Raw genomic sequence first — 19,021 nt, forward strand, 5'->3', positions numbered from 1 at the left:
TCATGACCCGAGCTGAAGGCAGAGGCTTTAACCCACTGAGCCACCCAGGCACCCCCGTTTTATGTATTTTTTTAATATTTTATTTATTATTTACTTTAGAGAGTTAGCGCAAGTTGGGGGTAGGAGCAGAGGAACAGGGAGAGAGAGAATACTAAACCAGCTCCCAGCTGAGCTCCGAGGCCTCAATCCCAGGACCCTGAGATCATGACCTGAGGCGAAATCAAGAGTTGGAAGTTCAACTGACTAAGCCAGCCAGGCTCCCTCCTATTGACAGATCCTTAACTACGTCTATCTAGCCCACTTCATCCCTGCAAAAAGCCTAAGTAACTTACCATCTTGTTTGAATACGGGCCTTTTATTATTTTTTTAAAGATTCATCTATTTGAGAAAGCGAGAGTGCGAGCCTGTGGGGTGGGGTGGGGCAGAGGGAGAGGGAGAAAGAAACTCCAGCAGATTGCATGCTGAGCACATAGCCTGATGCGGGGTTTGATATCACGACCCTGAGACCACAACCTGAGCCAAAAATAAGAATCGGACGCTCAGCCACCTGTGTCAACTGGGCGCCCCAAATACAGGCCTTTTAAATGAGGAGCATAACAATTCTTTGACACAAAAAGTAGTGACCCCCCTGGAGTACTGAGCTTTTTTCCTGTAGTAGTTGAGTATCATTTATATCTGTTGTTTTCAAGAGTAGATTGGTACTACTTTCGCTTCTGTCATTTTGATTGGGGATGGTTAGAAGAGGCCTGTATTTCATATACCTTTGGATTATGGTACCTGCTGTGTTGTCTGGGAACCTAGTGCTAGCTATAATGAGGGGCAGTATGCACAGTGTAGCTTATTCATTTATTAATTTTCCTGATGTGTGTGTTCTTTTTTTTCTTTTCTCATGATAGTGATGTATTTATCTCTTTTTAACTATAACCTCACTCTTGTTAGCACTCATGTAAAATAGAGTACCTGAAAGTGTACCTATAGTACTGTTGGGCATATAGAGTGGCACACCCAAGATCCCTAACTTATTCATTGGTCACGCCAAGCCTAGAATTCTGCCTGCTGTGCTCTCCATTCCTACTGATTTCCAAAAGTAGCTCAGTGCATGTATGCAAGAAAGGAAGAGGGCCTGCCTAGCTTGCTCCATTATGGTAGATTTGTAAAATTTCTGCTGGAAACTAGAAGTCATAACTATGCTGTTAACCTAGGAATTGGCGCTTTGCTCGGGTTTGATCTGTGTTGGGTGTGCTTGACTAGTGGAAACATCAGTATCGGTGCCTCAGCATTTTGCTGCTGCTCGGAATTCTTGAGAGAAGATTGTAGGGAGGGAAAAAATTTGCTCTACTCTCTTGGGTTCCACAGCCATGATTTTGCAGCTGGGATCCATGAATAACCTGACAAAAGACAGATTCACAAGAGAAACAGTTTACTATGTATGTGTGTATGTACACACACACACACACACACACACACACACTATATGGAGGCCTTCATAGAAAAATACTGAATGCAAAAAGTAAAAAAAGGAAATAAAAATACTGAATGCCTAAAGAGGCAGTTAGACCCAGGGGTTTATATATGATTTTAATAAAGAAAGGTAAGTTTGTTGAGAAGTGACAAGAAAAAGAGGGGCGGTGAACATTAGGGGCAGTATATTGTGACCAGGTAAAAATATTGGGGGAAACTAGTGGAGGATAAGGATTACTTAGTACTATCTCCAGAGGTAAGATTTATTTTCCCCTTCCTGGCAAGGAAGAGGTAAAGGGGACACACCTTCACAAAGAGAATTTCATGCCCTGCTTTCAGGTAGAAGTAGGGAGGGCAAAGACTTTTTCTTGTGTCTGCTTATTCTCAGTTGCCTTCAGCCCAAAATGATCTTTATGTAAAGGTAATATTTTGGGGTGACATAGTCTGATCTCCTTCAAGATTATTAGAATCTAAAACTTGGATGAAAGGAGTTACCTATAAGGGGGTGAGGTATTTTTGTGAAATTGTAGATGTGCAACATTTTATTTTAAAAATATGTATTGATGGGGCACCTGGGTGGCTCGGGGTCATTAAGCGGCTGCTTTCAGCTCAGGGCCTGATCCCAGTGTCCTAGGATCCTTGCTTAGAGGGAGGCCTGCTTCTCCCTCTCCCACTCCCCCTGCTTGTGTTCCCTCTCTCGCTGTGTCTCTGTCAAATAAATATAAAATCTTTAAAAAAAAAAAATACGTATCGCTGGGCACCTGGGTAGCTCAGTTGGTTAAGCCTCCCACTCTTGATTTTTGGTTCAGGTCATGATCTCAAGGTCATAAGATCAAGCCCCTCATCAGGCTCTGCGCTCAGTGCAGAATTTACTTTAAAATTATCTCTCTCTCTCTTCCTCTGCCCGCTCCCCACTTTCTCTTTAAAAAAAAAAAAAAAAAAGAATTGGCTGCTCCCGTATTGGGGGCATAGATATTTACAATTTTTAGATCATCTTGGTGGATAGTCCCTTTAGGAATTATGTAGTGTCCTTCTGTATCTCTGACTACAGTCTTTAGTTTAAAATCTAATTTATCTAATATGAGAATCACTACCCCGGCCTTCTTTTGAGGCCCATTGGCCTGAAAGATGCTTCTCCATCCCTTCACTTTCAGTCTGGGTGTATCCTTAGGTTCAAAATGGGTCTCTTGTAGACAACATATGGATGGGTCCTGTTGTTTTATCCAATCTGCAGCCCTATGTCGTTTTATGGGCGCATTTAGGCCATTCACATTGAGAGTGATTATTGATAGATACGTTTTTATTGACATCGTGTTACCTTTGAAGTCTTTACTGCCTAGAGCCATCTATACTTTTAATGCCATTCCGATCAAAATTCCACCGGTATTTTTCAAAGAGCTGGACCAAATAATCCTAAAATTTGTATGGAATCAGAAGAGACCCCGAATTGCTAAGGAAATGTTGAAAAAGAAAAACAACTGGGGGCATCACGTTACCTGATTTCAAGCTTTACTACAAAGCTGTGATCACCAAGACAGCATGGTACTGGCATAAAAACAGACACACAGACCAGTGGAACAGAGTAGAGAGCCCAGATATGGACCCTCAACTCTATGGTCAAATAATCTTCGACAAAGCAGGATAAAATATACAGTGGAAAAAAGACAGTCTCTTCAATAAGTGGTGCTGGGAAAATTGGACAGCTATGTGTAGAAGAATGAAACTCAACCATTCTCTTACACCGTACACAAAGATAAACTCGAAATGGATAAACGAGAGACAGGAATCCATCAGAATCCTAGAGGAGAACATAGGCAGTAACCTCTTCGATATCAGCCACAGCAACTTCTTTCAAGATATGTCTCCAAAGGCAAAGGAAACAAGTGAAAATGAACTTTTGGGACTTCGTCAAGATCAAAAGCTTCTGCACAGCAGAGGAAACAATCAATAAAACAAAGAGGCAACCCACGGAATGGGAGAAGATATTTGCAAATGACAGTACAGACAAAAGGTTGATATCCAGGATCTATAAAGAACTTCTCAAACTCAACACATACAAAACAGATAATCATGTCAAAAAACGGGCAGAAGACATGAACAGACACTTCTCCAATGAAGACATACAAATGGCTATCAGACACAGGAAAAAATGTTCATCATCACTAGCCATCAGGGAGATTCAAATTAAAACCACATTGAGATACCACCTTACAACAGTTAGAATGGCCCAAATTAGCAAGACAGGAAACGACGTGTGGTGGAGAGGATGTGGAGAAAGGGGAACCCTCTTACATTGTTGGTGGGAATGCAAGTTGGTGCAGCCACTTTGGAGAACAGTGTGGAGATTCCTTAAGAAATTAAAAATAGAGCTTCCCTATGACCCTGCAATCGCACTACTGGGTATTTACCCCAAAGATACAGATGTAGTGAAAAGAAGGGCCATCTGTACCCCAGTGTTTATAGCAACAATGGCCATGGTCGCCAAACTGTGAAAAGAACCAAGATGCCCTTCAACGGACGAATGGATAAGGAAGATGTGGTCCATATACACTATGGAGTATTATGCCTCCATCAGAAAGATGAATACCCAACTTTCGTATCAACATGGATGGGACTGGAAGAGATTATGCTGAGTGAAATAAGTCAAGCAGAGAGAGTAAATTATCATATGGTTTCACTTATTTGTGGAGCATAACAAATAACATGGAGGACATGGGGAGATGGAGAGGAGAAGGGAGTTGAGGGAAATTGGAAGGGGAGGTGAACCATGAGAGACTATGGACTCTGAAAAACAATCTGAGGGTTTTGAAGGGGCAGGGGGTGGGTATTATGGAGGGCACATATTGCATGGAGCACTGGGTGTGGTACATAAACAATGAATTCTGTTACACTGAAAAGAAATTTAAAAAAAAAAAAAAAGAAAAAGAAGAAGAAGAAAGTCATGGAGGTGTAGATGGGGCAAACAATGTGTAAGCCATTACAGGGACTGTGGCTTTTACTCTGAGGGAGATGGAAGCCAGTGGAGGGTCTTTGAACAGAGAATGACAAAATTTAACATATTTGAAAAGGTTCATTCTGGCTTTTAAATAGTGAGACTAGATAATTAGAAACTAAGAAATGTCTTATTTATTTTGTTTTCTCAAATAACTAACACAGTATCTGGTATATAGTCAGTGCTAATAAATATCAAAAGGCTTACAAGTTTTCATAGCAGTCCATCTTTAAAATGACATTTTTAGATAACCAGGATATTTTAATATGGATTAGATATTAGATGATATAAATGGTATTTTTTAGGTGTGATACTAGTATAGTAGTTATATTTGAAAGAGGGCTTATTAGTTAGAAATACATAAAGAATATTTACTGATAAAATCAATAGTGTTTAGATCTTGCTTTAAGTGTTCCAGCAAAAATAAGCAAATATGTAAAAGTGGGAGGACTGATAAAACAAGATGAGTAAAATACTGATAACCATTAAAGCAGGTGACGGATGTATGGGATTCGTTCTACTATTTATTACATTATTCTACTTCTGTGTATATTTGAAATGGCCATAATAAAGTTGTGTATATGTTTATATAGAGACATAAATATATATTTATCTTTCTAGATATAGATACCTGTTTATAGAGATGTATACATATAGATAAAACACATAACATTTTACTTGGTGATTATACCTTTAGTAATTCTACCTTTAAAAATCTATCATAAAGAAATAATCAGATGGGGGTACCTGGCTGGCTCAGTCAGTAGAGCAAGGGACACTTGATCTCAGGATCCTGAGTTGAAGCCCCACCTTAGGTGTAGAGCTTCCTTTTTTTTTTTTTTTTTTTAAGATTTTATTTATTTATTTGTCAGAGAGAGTGAGCACAGGCAGACAGAGCGGCAGGCAGAGGCAGAGGGAGAAGCAGGCTCCCCGCTGAGCAAGGAGCCCGATGTGGGACTCAATCCCAGGCCGCTGGGATCATGACCTGAGCTGAAGGCAGCCGCTTAACCAACTGAGCCACCCAGGCGTCCCAGAGCTTCCTTTTAAAAGGAAAAAGGAAGGGTGCCTGGGTGCCTCAGTTGGTTAAGTGGCTGCCTTTAGCTCAGGTGGTGATCCCAGGGTCCTGGGATCCAGCCCCCCCACCACTTCCTTCCTTGGCGGGTAGTCTTGTTCTCCCTCTCCCACTGCCCCTCCCCCCACTCGTGGGCATGCTGTCTCTCAAATAAATAAGTAAAATCTTTTAGAAAAAAAAAATCAGATAGGCTCAGATGTAAATAAAAAGATTTTCATCTTAGTATTCTAAAAATAGCTAAAATTTAAACACCTACATTTTTAACAGCTGGAAAATAAAAACTATGGTGTTATTGTTAAAGTAGAATACTATGCAGTCCTTAGGTTGTTTTCAAAGACTATTTAATGACTTTAAAATATTCAAAATAAAATGTTAAGTGAAAAAAGCAGAATGAAAAATTGAATACAATATTATCCCAGTTTTTACTAAGCATATCTAAATACTTTGTAGATTAAAATTTCAAAGAAATACACTAAATTTGGGGCACCTGGCTGGCTCAGTTGGTAGAACATGTGACTCTGGATCTCAGGGTTATGAGTTTAAGCCCCACATTGGGTGTAGAGATTACTAAAAAACAATCTTTGGGAAAGAAAAGAAATATACTAAATTATTACTAGTAGCATCTCTAGGTGGTGGGATTTTAGGTCTTCTTTTTTTCTTTTACTCTTTATACTTCTCTGTACTTCTAAAATTTTCGTTATTTTTCTTTTAAGATTTTTACTTATTTATATGACAGAAAGAGATAGAGGAAGGCACAAACAGTGGGAGCTGCAGGCATAGGGAGAGGGAGAAGCAGGCTCCCCACTGAACAGGGAGCCCAAAGCAGGCCTAGATCCCAGGACCCTGGGATCATGACCTGAGCCGAAGGCAGACGCCTACTGACTGAGCCACCCAGGCACCCCTAAAATTTTCTTTAGTAAACATACCTGCTTTTATTAAAACAGATAACAGAAGATACTGTCAAAGTCTCAAGCTCAAAACCTTTTGACCATAATACCCTTTATATTAAGATAAATAAATAATAAAATAGACATAAAGAGTCTGTGTTCCAGGATGTTCATTGAATTGCTATTTATGCTAGCAAGAAACTGGAAATATCTAAATGACCAACCAGTTGGAGAATGATTAAATTATGGCACATCGATGTGCAGCTAGTAAATGTTTTCAGAGAGTGAATTACTGAAAATACTCATGGTATAATAGGAAGATACTGAATCGTGTATGATTTAAATTAATGTTTTTTAAAAAATGAAAGATGAAGGTGGTCATCATGTTAGCAAAGTGTTGTTTTAATTTTTGTTTTATTACTTCCTGTGCTTTTTGAATTATCTGCACTGGCCATGTATTTATAATCAAAAATGTATTTAACTATTTTGAAACAAAATACAGAGTACAAGGAGAAGAACTTGGATGTTTGAGGAGAAAAATAAGATCTGGAATCACTGCTAGAGGAATAATGCTGAGAACTTAATGAAATGTAAATGATTATTAAACAAAAGGTTGGACTTTATGTAATAGGTCAAGCCTGTTTAGTTTTATGTGTTCCAGCTGTGCTCACCAGGCTGGCAGCACAAGGAGAGGCCGGAGCCTAGTCCTCTAGGATTAGGAGTGCTTGGCAAAAGGTCAGGGCACCGCTGTAGCTGCTGTACCTCCACAGTGGTATGAAGATGCTTTTCTACACTGTCAAGTTCTAGGCAAATAGTAGTGGTAGTTCTCGTCTGTCCCTCGGCTCCCGGCCTAGTTGCAGCCCTCCTTATTCTTATTCACACTTACTGACTGCTCTTTCTGCCTCCACGCTTTCTCCCTACCATCTTTTACCTTCCTGCTTAGCTTTCTCTTTCTAAAGCACCGGTCACATCATGTTATTCTCTTTCCGGAAGCCTGTGCTGGCTCTCCATCTCCTTAGAATATCTGAACTTTTAAGCCACAAATGCGAGGCTCATTAGGATCTGGTCCCAAAGTACCTTTCCCGCCTGATCCCCTGCTATATCTCCATACACCTTTTTCCTGGGCCTTGCCATCCTACCTGTCCTTCCCTAAGTAAGCAGGGCTTGTTAGCTGACAACTCTGTATTTTTGCTCATGCTACATCCTCTGAAACATTTGAGCGACAACCTTTGGACTTACAGTTGTTATTTCTGCTTTGGTTCTGCTGTTTACAGGTGGCTGTGTGAGCTTTAATATGTTATTTTGATCTCTTTGAGCCTCAGGTGTTTTTCTTAATTTCTTCATCTTCATAATGTTACTACCTACCTGACAGAGTTGTTAGGAATTCACTCAGGTAATGAATACAAATGCATGTTGTAAGCTAAATGCACACACGTATGGCATTATTTTCTACCTACCTCTGTCAGGATGCTTTTGACTTCAAATAACAGAAATCCAACTGAAAATGGCTTAAACAATGAGGAAACAAGTCTGGAGGTAAGGTGGTTCCAAGGTTGGTTAATGCAGCAGCTCAGTAGTGTCGTCAGGGACACAGGGTCCTGCCATCCTCCTGCTCTGCTCTTCTTTGTTATTCTTAGGTTTGTTCCCCTCATGGTAGTAAGATGGCAGCTACAGTGTTAGGTGTCACACAGATGGCTGTGTTCAGAGGAAGGAGAGAACATTCCTTTAGTATGCCCCTTAGGAAATCTTTCTGGAAGCTTCTCCCCTGTCTCCACCTACCCCTTTCCCCCTATAAACTTTCCGTCATGTCTGATTGAAAAAAACTGCAGCACATGCCCATGCCTAAACCAGTCATCACTGGGAAAGGGAATGAGCTCATCTTAATTAACTCAGACCAATCATGACTCACCCCCTGATGCTGGCTCCCATCTCTCCGAAAGGAACCAATGCTCAGAAAAGGACAAAGTAGGGGCTCTGTTAGGGAGGGAAAGATTGCAATAGCACAGGCTTCAGGGATGACCCTGGTTTGTTGGAACAAGGAGGTAAATGAGTGATAAGTAGTAGATTCATTGTTAAAGGGGAGTTTTGTTTCTGGTAGATCAAGATTTTGGTCAGGCAGCAAATGATGAGAGAACAGATGGGGTGGGAAGAGTGTGAAGTTTTTGCTTTTCTAGTTTTAACATTTGTCTTTATATCTACATAGGTGTGCAGTGGAGCTGATGAAGACCCTGACGATAAAAACGCACCGTTTCGGCAGCGGCCATTTTGCAAATATAAAGGACATACCGCTGATCTCCTTGATCTTTCATGGTCTAAAGTAAGAAATTCTTACTTGGAGAGTGTATTAATTCTACATAACTATGACTTCAGGATAAAAACAGATGTTTTGTTTTTCAAGTGTTTGGTTATGTATACTACATGGGAGTTACCTACAAAGTAATCGGTTAAAAGAGGAGAAACATTCAATTAGGCTAATACATATGTTTATATTAACAGCTTCTGTCTGGATCTGTCTTTACACTTGTATTTTTGGCTTCTTTGTAAACTAATTTTGCAAAGTTGCTGTTCTTACAAAATGAATATATGATTTCAGCTTCAGTGCTAAAGTCAGATCTATCTAATCAAGACTGCTTTGGTTAATCTGCTATATTTATTAAATCATTAAGTTTAACAATATATGATAAGTCATCACTTTATGTGTTTTTTCCCTTAGAGCAAAATTATTTCAGAAGTAGAGGGCCTGTTTTGCCACTGAACAAATATCTTAGCAGTTTTGCAAAAATTTAAAGAGATACTTTAAATTTTATTTAAGGCATTTGAAGCATGAAGCAGTGTTTGGAATTCCATCTCCTACCCAGCTCCCCTCCAGCAACCCTCAGTTAGTTTCCTACAGTTAAGATGTCTCTGTCTTTCTCAGACTGATGTATTTCACTTAGCATAATGCCCTCTAGTTCCATTCACATCGTTGCAAATGGTAAGATTTCATTCTTTTTAATGGCTGAGTAATATTGTACCAGAGTTCTATTTTTTGGTTGTATAATACACTATCTATTTTTTTTTTAACGATTTTATTTATTTGACAGACAGAGATCACAAGTAGGCGGAGTGGAGTGGGGGGAGCAGGCTCCCTGCTGAGCAGAGACCAATGCAGGGCTTGATCTCAGAACCCTGAGATCATCACCTGAGCCAAAGGCAGAGGCTTAACCTGAGCCACCCAGGCACCCTTACACTATCTATTTAAAAACAAGTAGGGGTACCTGTGTCACTCAGTTAAACATCAGACTCTTGATTTCTGAGAGTCTGCTTAAGGATTCTTTCTGTCTTCCTCTGCTCCTCCCCTCCATGTATGCAGGCAGCACATGTGTGCATGCTCTCTCTCTAATTAATTAAATAAAAACAGGTATACCACATAAAACATACACTTTTACAGCTAGCCCCAAATATCATATATTTATCAGTGCAGTAACATATCCAAATTGATATTTGCACTTAGTATTTAACATCTCTGTGCCTCAGTGTTCTCATTTGTGAAGGAGGATAATGATACACCTAGTTCATAGTATAGTGTTAGCAATTTTTAGTACATTGCAAGTACTCGATAAATGTCATCATTGCTTTGATTTGTTTAGCACCTTTAGGAATACCAGAGAATACTAGGGTCTCTTTGTGTTGCCTCATTCAGTATAACACATAGTTCTTAAATTATGCCAAAAAGTTAAAGAACTTCTGCCAGCTGGAAACTTTTGACAGATAGATGTTTGGTTCCTGGGTGATGGGCCATCAGCGTGCCTAAAGCAGGTACAATCCCCTCTTCTAGCTTCTAGAAAATTCTATGATCTATTCTGAGATGTTTGACGATTTCTCTTCTCTCATTTTCTTGCCTTGGGTGTGACAGGTGCACAATAACTTTTCATTTCCATGCTGCATTATAGGGTAATCTTTTTGAAGGCATTTTAATTGGCAATTCGGGAATTCTTGTGAGTTAAAATTCACCAGTGTTGCCAATGTCAGAATAACTAAAGTGACAATCATGTGAATGGATGTCTTATAGTCATAGCCTAGTTTCACTATATGGGGACTATAAAAACTAAGGCACACCTTAGTCGTCTTGGTGCTTAGCAGATTTATTTTAACATAGATCGTAAGATAATCCTAATTTTAGAACAGGTCATATAAAAAAAAGTCTTAGAACCAAAGGAATATGGCATATAATGGGGAGAAAAATGGGATCTTCCAAGTGAATTGGATAATCTTTTGTTCGTTCTAATGCTAGGTATAACAATAATAATAACAAAACTGTTGAGATACATAGAACTGAAAGTTTGCTTTTATTATGCAAGTAGTGTTTTCTTAGGGTGATAAAATGATCAATGTCAATTTCTCACTAGAACTACTTCCTGCTTTCTTCTTCGATGGATAAAACGGTCAGGTTATGGCACATTTCCAGAAGAGAATGCCTTTGCTGTTTCCAACATATAGATTTTGTCACTGCCATAGCTTTCCATCCAAGAGTAAGTAATTGTTTTTTTGGGGTTTTTTTGTTGTTTTTTTAAAATTTTATTTATTTATTTGATAGAGAGATCACAAGTAGGCAGAAGCAGGCAGAGAGAGGGGGAAGGAGGCTCCCCACTGAGCAGAGAGCCCGACGTGGGGCTCGATCCCAGGACCCTGGGATCATGACCTGAGCTAAAGGCAGAGGCTTTAACCCACTGAGCCACCCAGGCGCCCCAGAATTGTTTTTATATATTTTTTATTAGACCATAAGGAAGATGAGGGAACCTGGTTTCTCTGGAGGGCTGTTGAACTATAGGAAAAAAATTATTAACAGCCACATAGTTATTAGTCTTTCTCTTTCTTTCCTTCTTTCCTCCCACCTCCCTTCCTCCCTTCCTCATTTATTTATTTTAGAGTACGCTCCACACCCAGCATGGAGCCCAATATGGGGCTTTAGCTCACAACCCAGACATGAAGACCTGAGCTGAGATCAAGAGTTGGACTCTTGGGGCACCTGGGTGGCTCAGTGGGTTAAAGCCTCTGCCTTCAGCTCAGGTCGTGATCTCAGGGTCCTGGGATCGAGCCCCGCATCAGGCTCTCTGCTCAGCGCAGAGCCTGCTTCCTCCTCTCTCTCTCTCTGCCTGCCTCTCCGCCTACTTGTGATCTCTGTCTGTCAAATAAATAAGTAAAATCTTTTTAAAAAAAAAAAAGAGTTGGACTCTTAACTGAGCCACCCAGGCAGCCTTTTTTTTTTTTTGGTTAAGATTTATTTATTTTGAGAGAGAGAGAGAGAGACACCAGCATGAGGTGGGGTGGGGAAGGAAAGAGGGAGGAAGACTCTCCAGCAGACTCCCTTCTGAGCGCAGAGCCCGACAATGTGCGGCTCAGTCTCACAACCCTGAGACTGCGACCTGAGCCAAAACCAAGAGTCAGATGATCAACCTCCTGAGCCCCCCAGGCACCCATTAAGTATCTGACTCTTGATCTCAGCTCAGGTCTTGAACTCCAGTTTGTGAGTTTAAGCCCCACCTTGGGTTACAAGCGTGTAGCCTATTTAAAGAAAAGAGAAGAAAGGAAATATTCTGCTAATCTGTATTAGAACTAGAAACGTTACAGTCTAACTATAATAATGGAAAGCCATCCCAAATCTTTGATAAGATGTGCAGGGTGTAAATAACGTATCCTGTTAAAGATGAGAGAGATTGGAGGTGGAAAAAGAAGAGACAGCAGGTGGGTAAATAAGATAGGGAAGCATATAGGGAAGAATAGTGGGAGGGGTGGGGTGCGAAGAGACAAAGAAGAAAAGGTTGAAAGAGGCAAAGACCAAAATTCGCTATAAGGTATACTGAATTCCTGTTTAATGTCTGGAAATACTGTTTTTGGTTTTTTGGTTGGGTGTTGTGGGTTTTTGTTTTGTTTTGTTTTAGTGAGCTCTGCACACAGTATGGGGCTTGAACTCAACGACCCCGAGATCAAGAGTCTCATGCTCTACCGACTGAACCAGCCAGGCGCCCCTGGAAATGCTGTTAATCATGAGATCCATGTTAATTCATTTTCAGTGTAGAAAATCCCTCACAATCTTTCCTCTGAAAAGGAAGTATTTCATATGATTTCAACCAAAGGAGGAAAATTCATCTTGGAATTGCTGACTTTATTATGTTCTTATAGGATAAAGCCACCAAATGAGTAAGGCTAAATTAATTTTCGCTCTTTACAACTATAAGCACAAGGGAAGTCCCGTGCCAGTGCTGCTCCACTAGCTGGGCTGAGATAAGTGGAGGACTTGAGCTGACCTGACTTACCCTCCCCCATGTTGATGTATAAATCCTATTTCTAAAAAAAAAAAAATCCTATTTCTATTCATGTCCCCATCTCTGTATGTTTAACACCCATTGTCATGTTAATGCAGCATTTTATTTATTTTTTTTAAGATTTTATTTATTTATTTGACAGACAGAGATCACAAGTAGGCAGAGAGGCAGGCAGAGAGAGAGAGGAAGGGAAGCAGGCTCCCTGCTGAGCAGAGAGCCCGATGCGATGCGGGGCTCGATCCCAGGACCCTGGGATCATGACCTGAGCCGAAGGCAGAGGCTTTAACCCACTGAGCCACCCTGGCGCCCCAATGAAGCATTTTATTTACATTCACATTTCTTCCTCTTTTTCCCCAAATTAAGAAAGAAGAATGACTTTTTTCCCCCTTCAATATCATTTCCTTCCCAGGGCAGGCTTATAATATAGACCCTTAGAAGACTTTGGTTCAGAACTTGGCAAATTAAAAATGCTTAATCTTTGCAGATACCTTATCAGTTTGGACCGTCAAGCTTTTTGAGGCTTCTTTCTGAATAACACCCCCATCCTGTCAGCCGAGTATACAGCAAAAGAATGGCTTTACTCCTGTCAGCAACTGTGAACAAAATCCTTCCCTCACCTCTATTTTAACTAATATGTCAGGGTGGAAAGGGAGAAGTATTAGGTGTGATAGTTACCTATGTAGTACTTTATTATTAAGGTTCCTGTTTAGTCAGCACTTTTTCTATACTTACATTTGGTTTCATTTTTGGAAACCGAAGAGCCCTAATTCTGAAATTCTGTAGATCTGAAGGATTTTTAAGAGGGGCTGGGGTAGGATGGTGTGGTGTTAACATTTTCTTAGGAAACATGACTCTATTAAAATAATGTTATCTGGAAAGAAGGAAGCAAAATTATAAAAGAAATAGCAAAATGAAGATAATATATGCACACACATATACACACACGTATGCATGTATGTAAATAAAATTCTGATTTGTAAGACCAACATGAAGTCTTTTTACTTGTTCTGCTCTTCTACTGGTAGTCATTAAGTAGAGTCTCCTATGCCACAGCCATAAATATGTCCTTTCTCTATAAATTGTCTTTGACAAGCTTCAGAGGTGAGTAAAAATGATAGTCTTAAGCAGAAGGGAATACTTCTTGTTTTGGCATTCCGATTATTTTACTCTTAATTCTTATGTTACCAACAGGCCCGTTTAGGTGATCGTTTTGCAACATATACAAATCTTGAATCATTATGTTATACCCCTGAAACTAATATAACATTGTCTGCCAATGATCTCTCATTAGACCAGCTTAGTGGTAGGCCTGGTTTAGTGTATAGCAGGGTTTCTCATTTTTGGCACTTGACATTTTGAGCTGGATCATTCTTTGTTGTAAAGGGAATAAATTCTGTCCTGTGCATTGCAGAGTGTTTAACAGGATTCCCGTCCTCTCCCCACTAGATGCCAAGAACATCCCATCCCCAGTTGTGACAGTCAAAAATGTCTCCAGACATTGCTAGATGTCTTCTGTGGAGCCAACTTGCCCCCTGTTGAGAAGCCCTGCTTTGGGATTGAGAATTTGAATACTGAAGCAATTTCCTACTGACATGGTGTCAAAATTAACCACAAAACAACTGGTTCTCTGGGCTAACCAGCGTTAGTCTTTTATCCAAGTACTGCGTGGATCCCAGAGGAAGATCCAGACAAACATATCATTACAGGGTAGTTTCTCCCAAAGCGTGTTCCTTGAGGGTGCTAACCCTGCTAGGTGTTCCTGCTGACTCTCTCCCAACCACAACACCCCCCCCCCAAAAAAAGGTCCCTGGTTATATAAGTTGGAAAATGCTACCTACTTTATTCCTCTTTTGGAGATTGAGAATGCATATTAACTGAGAATCCTCTCTAACTTTCTGTAACCCAGAATCTCTCAAACTTACATGAACCATTCTCCCACACAACCATTCTCCAACACATTATCCATTAACATCCATACTTTGGGAAAAGCAGTTTAAGGATATGATAAAGTAATTAGAAAGTCATTTTTCTTTTTTGTTAAGATTTTATTTATTTATATGACAGATCACAAGTAGGCAGAGAGTCAGGCAGAGAGAGAGAGAAAGAAGCAGGCTCCCTGCTGAGCAGAGACCCCCCCCAATGAGGGGCTCTATCCCAGGACCCTGAGCTCAGGACCTGAGCCAAAGGCAGAGGCTTTAACCCACTGAGCCACCCAGGTGCCCCCAGAAAGTCATTTTTCCAAAGTGAATACTGAAGTTTCTAATAGTTATTTTTAGTGAATAAAATAATGCTTGCTTGGGGGTGCCTGGCTGGCTCAATCCGTAGAGCATGTGACTCTTGATCTCCTTGGGATTGTGAGTTCAGGCCCCATATTGGGTATAGAGATTACTTAAAAATAAAATCTGAAAAAAAAAATACTTAAAGAATAGTATTTTATAAGTGGGATCTAAATATTTTTAAGCATTAATTCTAACAGGCTTTATGTTTTGATTTGCTAATGAATTTTTCTTGATCTGGTAAAATGAGAGCTTTCTCTTTTGTAACATTTTTAGGATGACAGGTACTTTCTAAGTGGGTCATTGGATGGAAAGCTCCGCCTTTGGAACATACCTGACAAAAAAGTCGCTTTGTGGAATGAAGTAGATGGTCAAACAAAGTTGATCACAGCTGCAAATTTCTGTCAGAATGGCAAATACGCAGTGATTGGGACGTATGATGGCAGATGTATTTTCTATGATACAGAGGTAAAGGATTATGTTGTGTAAATTGTGTGATGAAATACTTAGCAGTTTCGTATAAGTTGGTATATCCTCTCTGGGCATATAAATTGGGGTGAACGATACTTGGCCTCTCTGTAGGTTGTATCAGATGATCTTTGAGGTTCCTTCTAATCCTCATATTTTAAATTTGTGATTTCTTTTCAGCATTTGAAATACCACACACAAATACATGTCCGGTCTACCAGAGGACGCAACAAAGTTGGAAGAAAAATTACCGGCATTGAACCTCTACCTGGAGAAAATAAGGTACTAAGTATTCAAAACTATCCTCACGCTGTATATAGACTCCTGAAAATTCTTACTGTCTTGGCTTAAGAATGTATTTTCTGTCATGTGGAATACAGGCTTTTCTAGTTTTGAGGTATATTCTCTCTGTATATGTGTATGTAATACCCTTTTTGGTTGTACCTTAACTTAGATTAAAAGATGGCATTTTTAACTTTTCCTTTGATTTATTTTTAGATACTGGTAACCTCAAATGACTCCAGAATCAGACTATATGATCTTAGAGATTTGTCACTGTCCATGAAGTATAAGGGTTATGTCAACAGTAGCAGCCAGATCAAAGCAAGTTTCAGGTAAACTGGCAATGAGAAATTCCCAAAAGAGGTATTTCTCTTCTATTCCCATATTTTCTTTGATCTATGCCTTACGTCTGTATGGTGTTTTTTATTTTCTTTGCACTTTTAAAACTGACCACTCACGTTGTCATCCTGCAGTCCTAACCGTATCCACCTGTTCAGTCGGTAGAGTTGAGTTGCCCCTATTCTGCAGACAAAGAAACCGAGACTCAGAAAATGAAGTGATTTGTCTGAAGTCACTGGTAGTTGCAGAGCTGGGATTAGAAGACTCACTCCCAGCTCTGGAATTTGTGGTTTTGTACTTTTATGTCAGCTTTTCTAAGAGGAAGCTTACCTGCCACCCACCCATGGTCTTGATCCTTTTAGGTACTGAAGCTGATAAAGCATTTTAACACCCTAAAGTACGGCATCCTGTATTTATAACTTTACATCACATTATTATTTGAACTCTTAATTGGGGGTCTGGAGGCGCTCCTGAAATTACTGCGTCTTCTTCCTCGTAGCCCTCTTTCATTCAGCCCTTTCCTTAACAGTTTCCTTTCTTCTTGAATTACCCAGTAATTACCGTGAAATTTAGTTGGTGAAGTGTTCTGCTTCTCTCTTTCATCTCTTAAATTGGCGTTTCTCCCCGTGTGGGTTAACAGGCAGCACAGTTATCTAGAGCTTTCGTGAAAATCCTTGTGCCTCTGGGCTCCATGTCAGACCTGCATGTTCAGAACCTCTCGAGTGAGACTAGGAGTCTGTATGTCAACAAGCTCTCCTAGGTGTTCTCTTGGGAGTCTTAAAGTAGGAAGGGCTGATAGAAGGAAACCTAAAACATCCAAAACTGACTTTTTTTTTTCTTTCCCAAATTTAGCCATGATTTTAGTTACCTCGTCAGTGGCTCAGAAGATAAGTATGTTTATATCTGGAGTACTTACCATGACCTCAGCAAGTTTACTTCAGTCAGGAGAGACCGGAATGATTTTTGGGAAGGTATTAAGGGTAAGTAAATGCCCGCTCCTGTGTGTCCTCCAAATGAGTAAAGTTAAGACGGAGATGTATTAGGGGCGCCTAGGTGGTCAGTGGGTTAAAGCCTCTGCCTTCAGCTCAGGTCATGATCCCAGGGTCCTGGGATCGAGCCCCGTCCGGCTCTCTGCTCAGCAGGGAGCCTGCTTCCCTTCCTCTCTCTCTGCCTGCCTCTCTGCCTACTTGCGATCTCTGTCTGTCAAATAAATAAATAAAAATCTTAAAAAAAAAAAAAAGATGGAGACGTATTACAAGTAAGTGTGAATAGGAATTACTTCAGAGACTCTGGCAGCCATAACTGCTTTTGCTTTGTATTTGGCTTTGTTTGACTTTTCTATACCAAGGCCGAACTTATACAGGCGCACCTCATTTTAATTAAGCTGGGTACATTGTTTTTGTACCTAATTCTGTTGCACATTAATTGACTGCAGCACAGGATAGATACAATTTTTATATATGCACTGGCAAACAGAAAAATTCGTTTGACTTGCTTAACTGTGATATCTGCTTTTTTACAATGATCTGAAACAAAACCTGCAATATCTCTGAGGTATGCCTGTATGTGGTATTTTTTTTAAGCACATATATTTGGGTTTTAAATAGTTCTTAATTACTTACGTGCTAATTTTAAAGGATACTAGCTAATAACATATACTGTTTTAAAAAAATACACTATTGTATTTTTTGCATATGACACTTTCTGTCTGGATGTTTAGGATCAAGTTTATTAGTTATGCTGAAGTACATTTTTTTCCCCAGCACATAATGCAGTTGTTACATCAGCCATCTTTGCTCCAAACCCAAGTTTGATGTTGTCTTTGGATATGCAGTCCGAAAAAGCAGAAGGGAATGAAAAAGGTGAAGATGCTGAAGTTTTAGATACCATGCCCTCTGGTAGGTACTCATATTTTATTTGACCTACATTTTTTCTAGTCAGCACTTATAGCTTCATTGACCTACGTTGGGTATTGTGAGTTTGTGTATGAAGAAATACTTCTTGTTTACGACTTAAGTGTGAGTTTCCCCTTCCAAACATTTCAGTAACCTCTTTCTTGCAAGTTTTACTTCATTTAGATTTACCTTTGAATTAAAAATGAAAATTTTGGAAGTTCTTTTTTTTTTTAAAGGTTTTATTTATTTATTTATTTTTTATTTGAAAGAGCGCACAAGCCAAGTGCTTGATCTCAGGACCCTAGGATCATGACCAACCGAAGGTAGAACCACCCAGCTGCCCCCATCATTAATTATTATTTTTAAAGATTTTATTTATTTGAGAGAGCAAGATCATGAGCCGGGGGAAGGGTAGAGGGAGAAGCAGACTCCCCGCTGAGCAGGGAGCCCAGCGTAGGACTCAGTCCCATCATGACCTGAGCTGAAGGCAGACACTTAATCGACTGTGCCACCCAGACTCCCCAAAAGTTTGTTCCCTTTGGAGAAGTGCAAACAAGACATACAAATACAAAATTTCTTTGTTGTCTGTCTCTTCTAGCAGACTGTCATTCTGAGGACAGAGACTTAATATGTCCTATATATTATTCTAATGCCATTGCCTACATATAGTTGGTCCTAATAAGCATGTGTTGAACTAATGAATTAAACCAAATAAAAGTAGTGTCCTTTTCTACTTACCACAAACTGATAGCTTTGTAACTTCTCAGGTAGCTATTTACAAGCCTGTGATTTCTTGTGATTTGCAGCATATGTTTAGGAAAATAAGGAGTAATTCCAGTTATATAAAATGGTCAGATTAGGAAGTAAAAAGAAACCACCAAAAAGTTGTACCGAGTGTCAGTTATATAAAAATGGTTCCTATTAGGGGCGCCTGGGTGGCTCAGTGGTTAAAGCCTCTGCCTTTGACTCAGGTCATGATCCCAGGGTCCTAGGATCGAGCCCCACATTGGGCTCTCTGCTCGGCGGGGAGCCTGCTTCCCCTTC

General features: G+C 39.9%; 1 protein-coding gene across 1 annotated transcript in view; it reads left to right on the plus strand.

Annotated features, from left to right (window-relative positions):
- Nucleotides 1-19,021, plus strand: part of WDR44 (WD repeat domain 44) — an 87,273-nt gene that overhangs the window by 64,399 nt on the left and 3,853 nt on the right. Inside the window, exons 13-19 of the mRNA XM_080795828.1 lie at nt 8,616-8,729; nt 10,801-10,923; nt 15,270-15,461; nt 15,642-15,743; nt 15,960-16,075; nt 16,935-17,062; nt 17,846-17,980. Of these exons, the coding sequence (XP_080651954.1) occupies nt 8,616-8,729; nt 10,801-10,923; nt 15,270-15,461; nt 15,642-15,743; nt 15,960-16,075; nt 16,935-17,062; nt 17,846-17,980 (910 nt within the window). The remainder of the gene's footprint in view (nt 1-8,615; nt 8,730-10,800; nt 10,924-15,269; nt 15,462-15,641; nt 15,744-15,959; nt 16,076-16,934; nt 17,063-17,845; nt 17,981-19,021) is intronic.

This window comes from Martes martes (assembly GCF_963455335.1).
Source record: "Martes martes genome assembly, chromosome: X".
NCBI lineage: Eukaryota > Metazoa > Chordata > Mammalia > Carnivora > Mustelidae > Martes > Martes martes.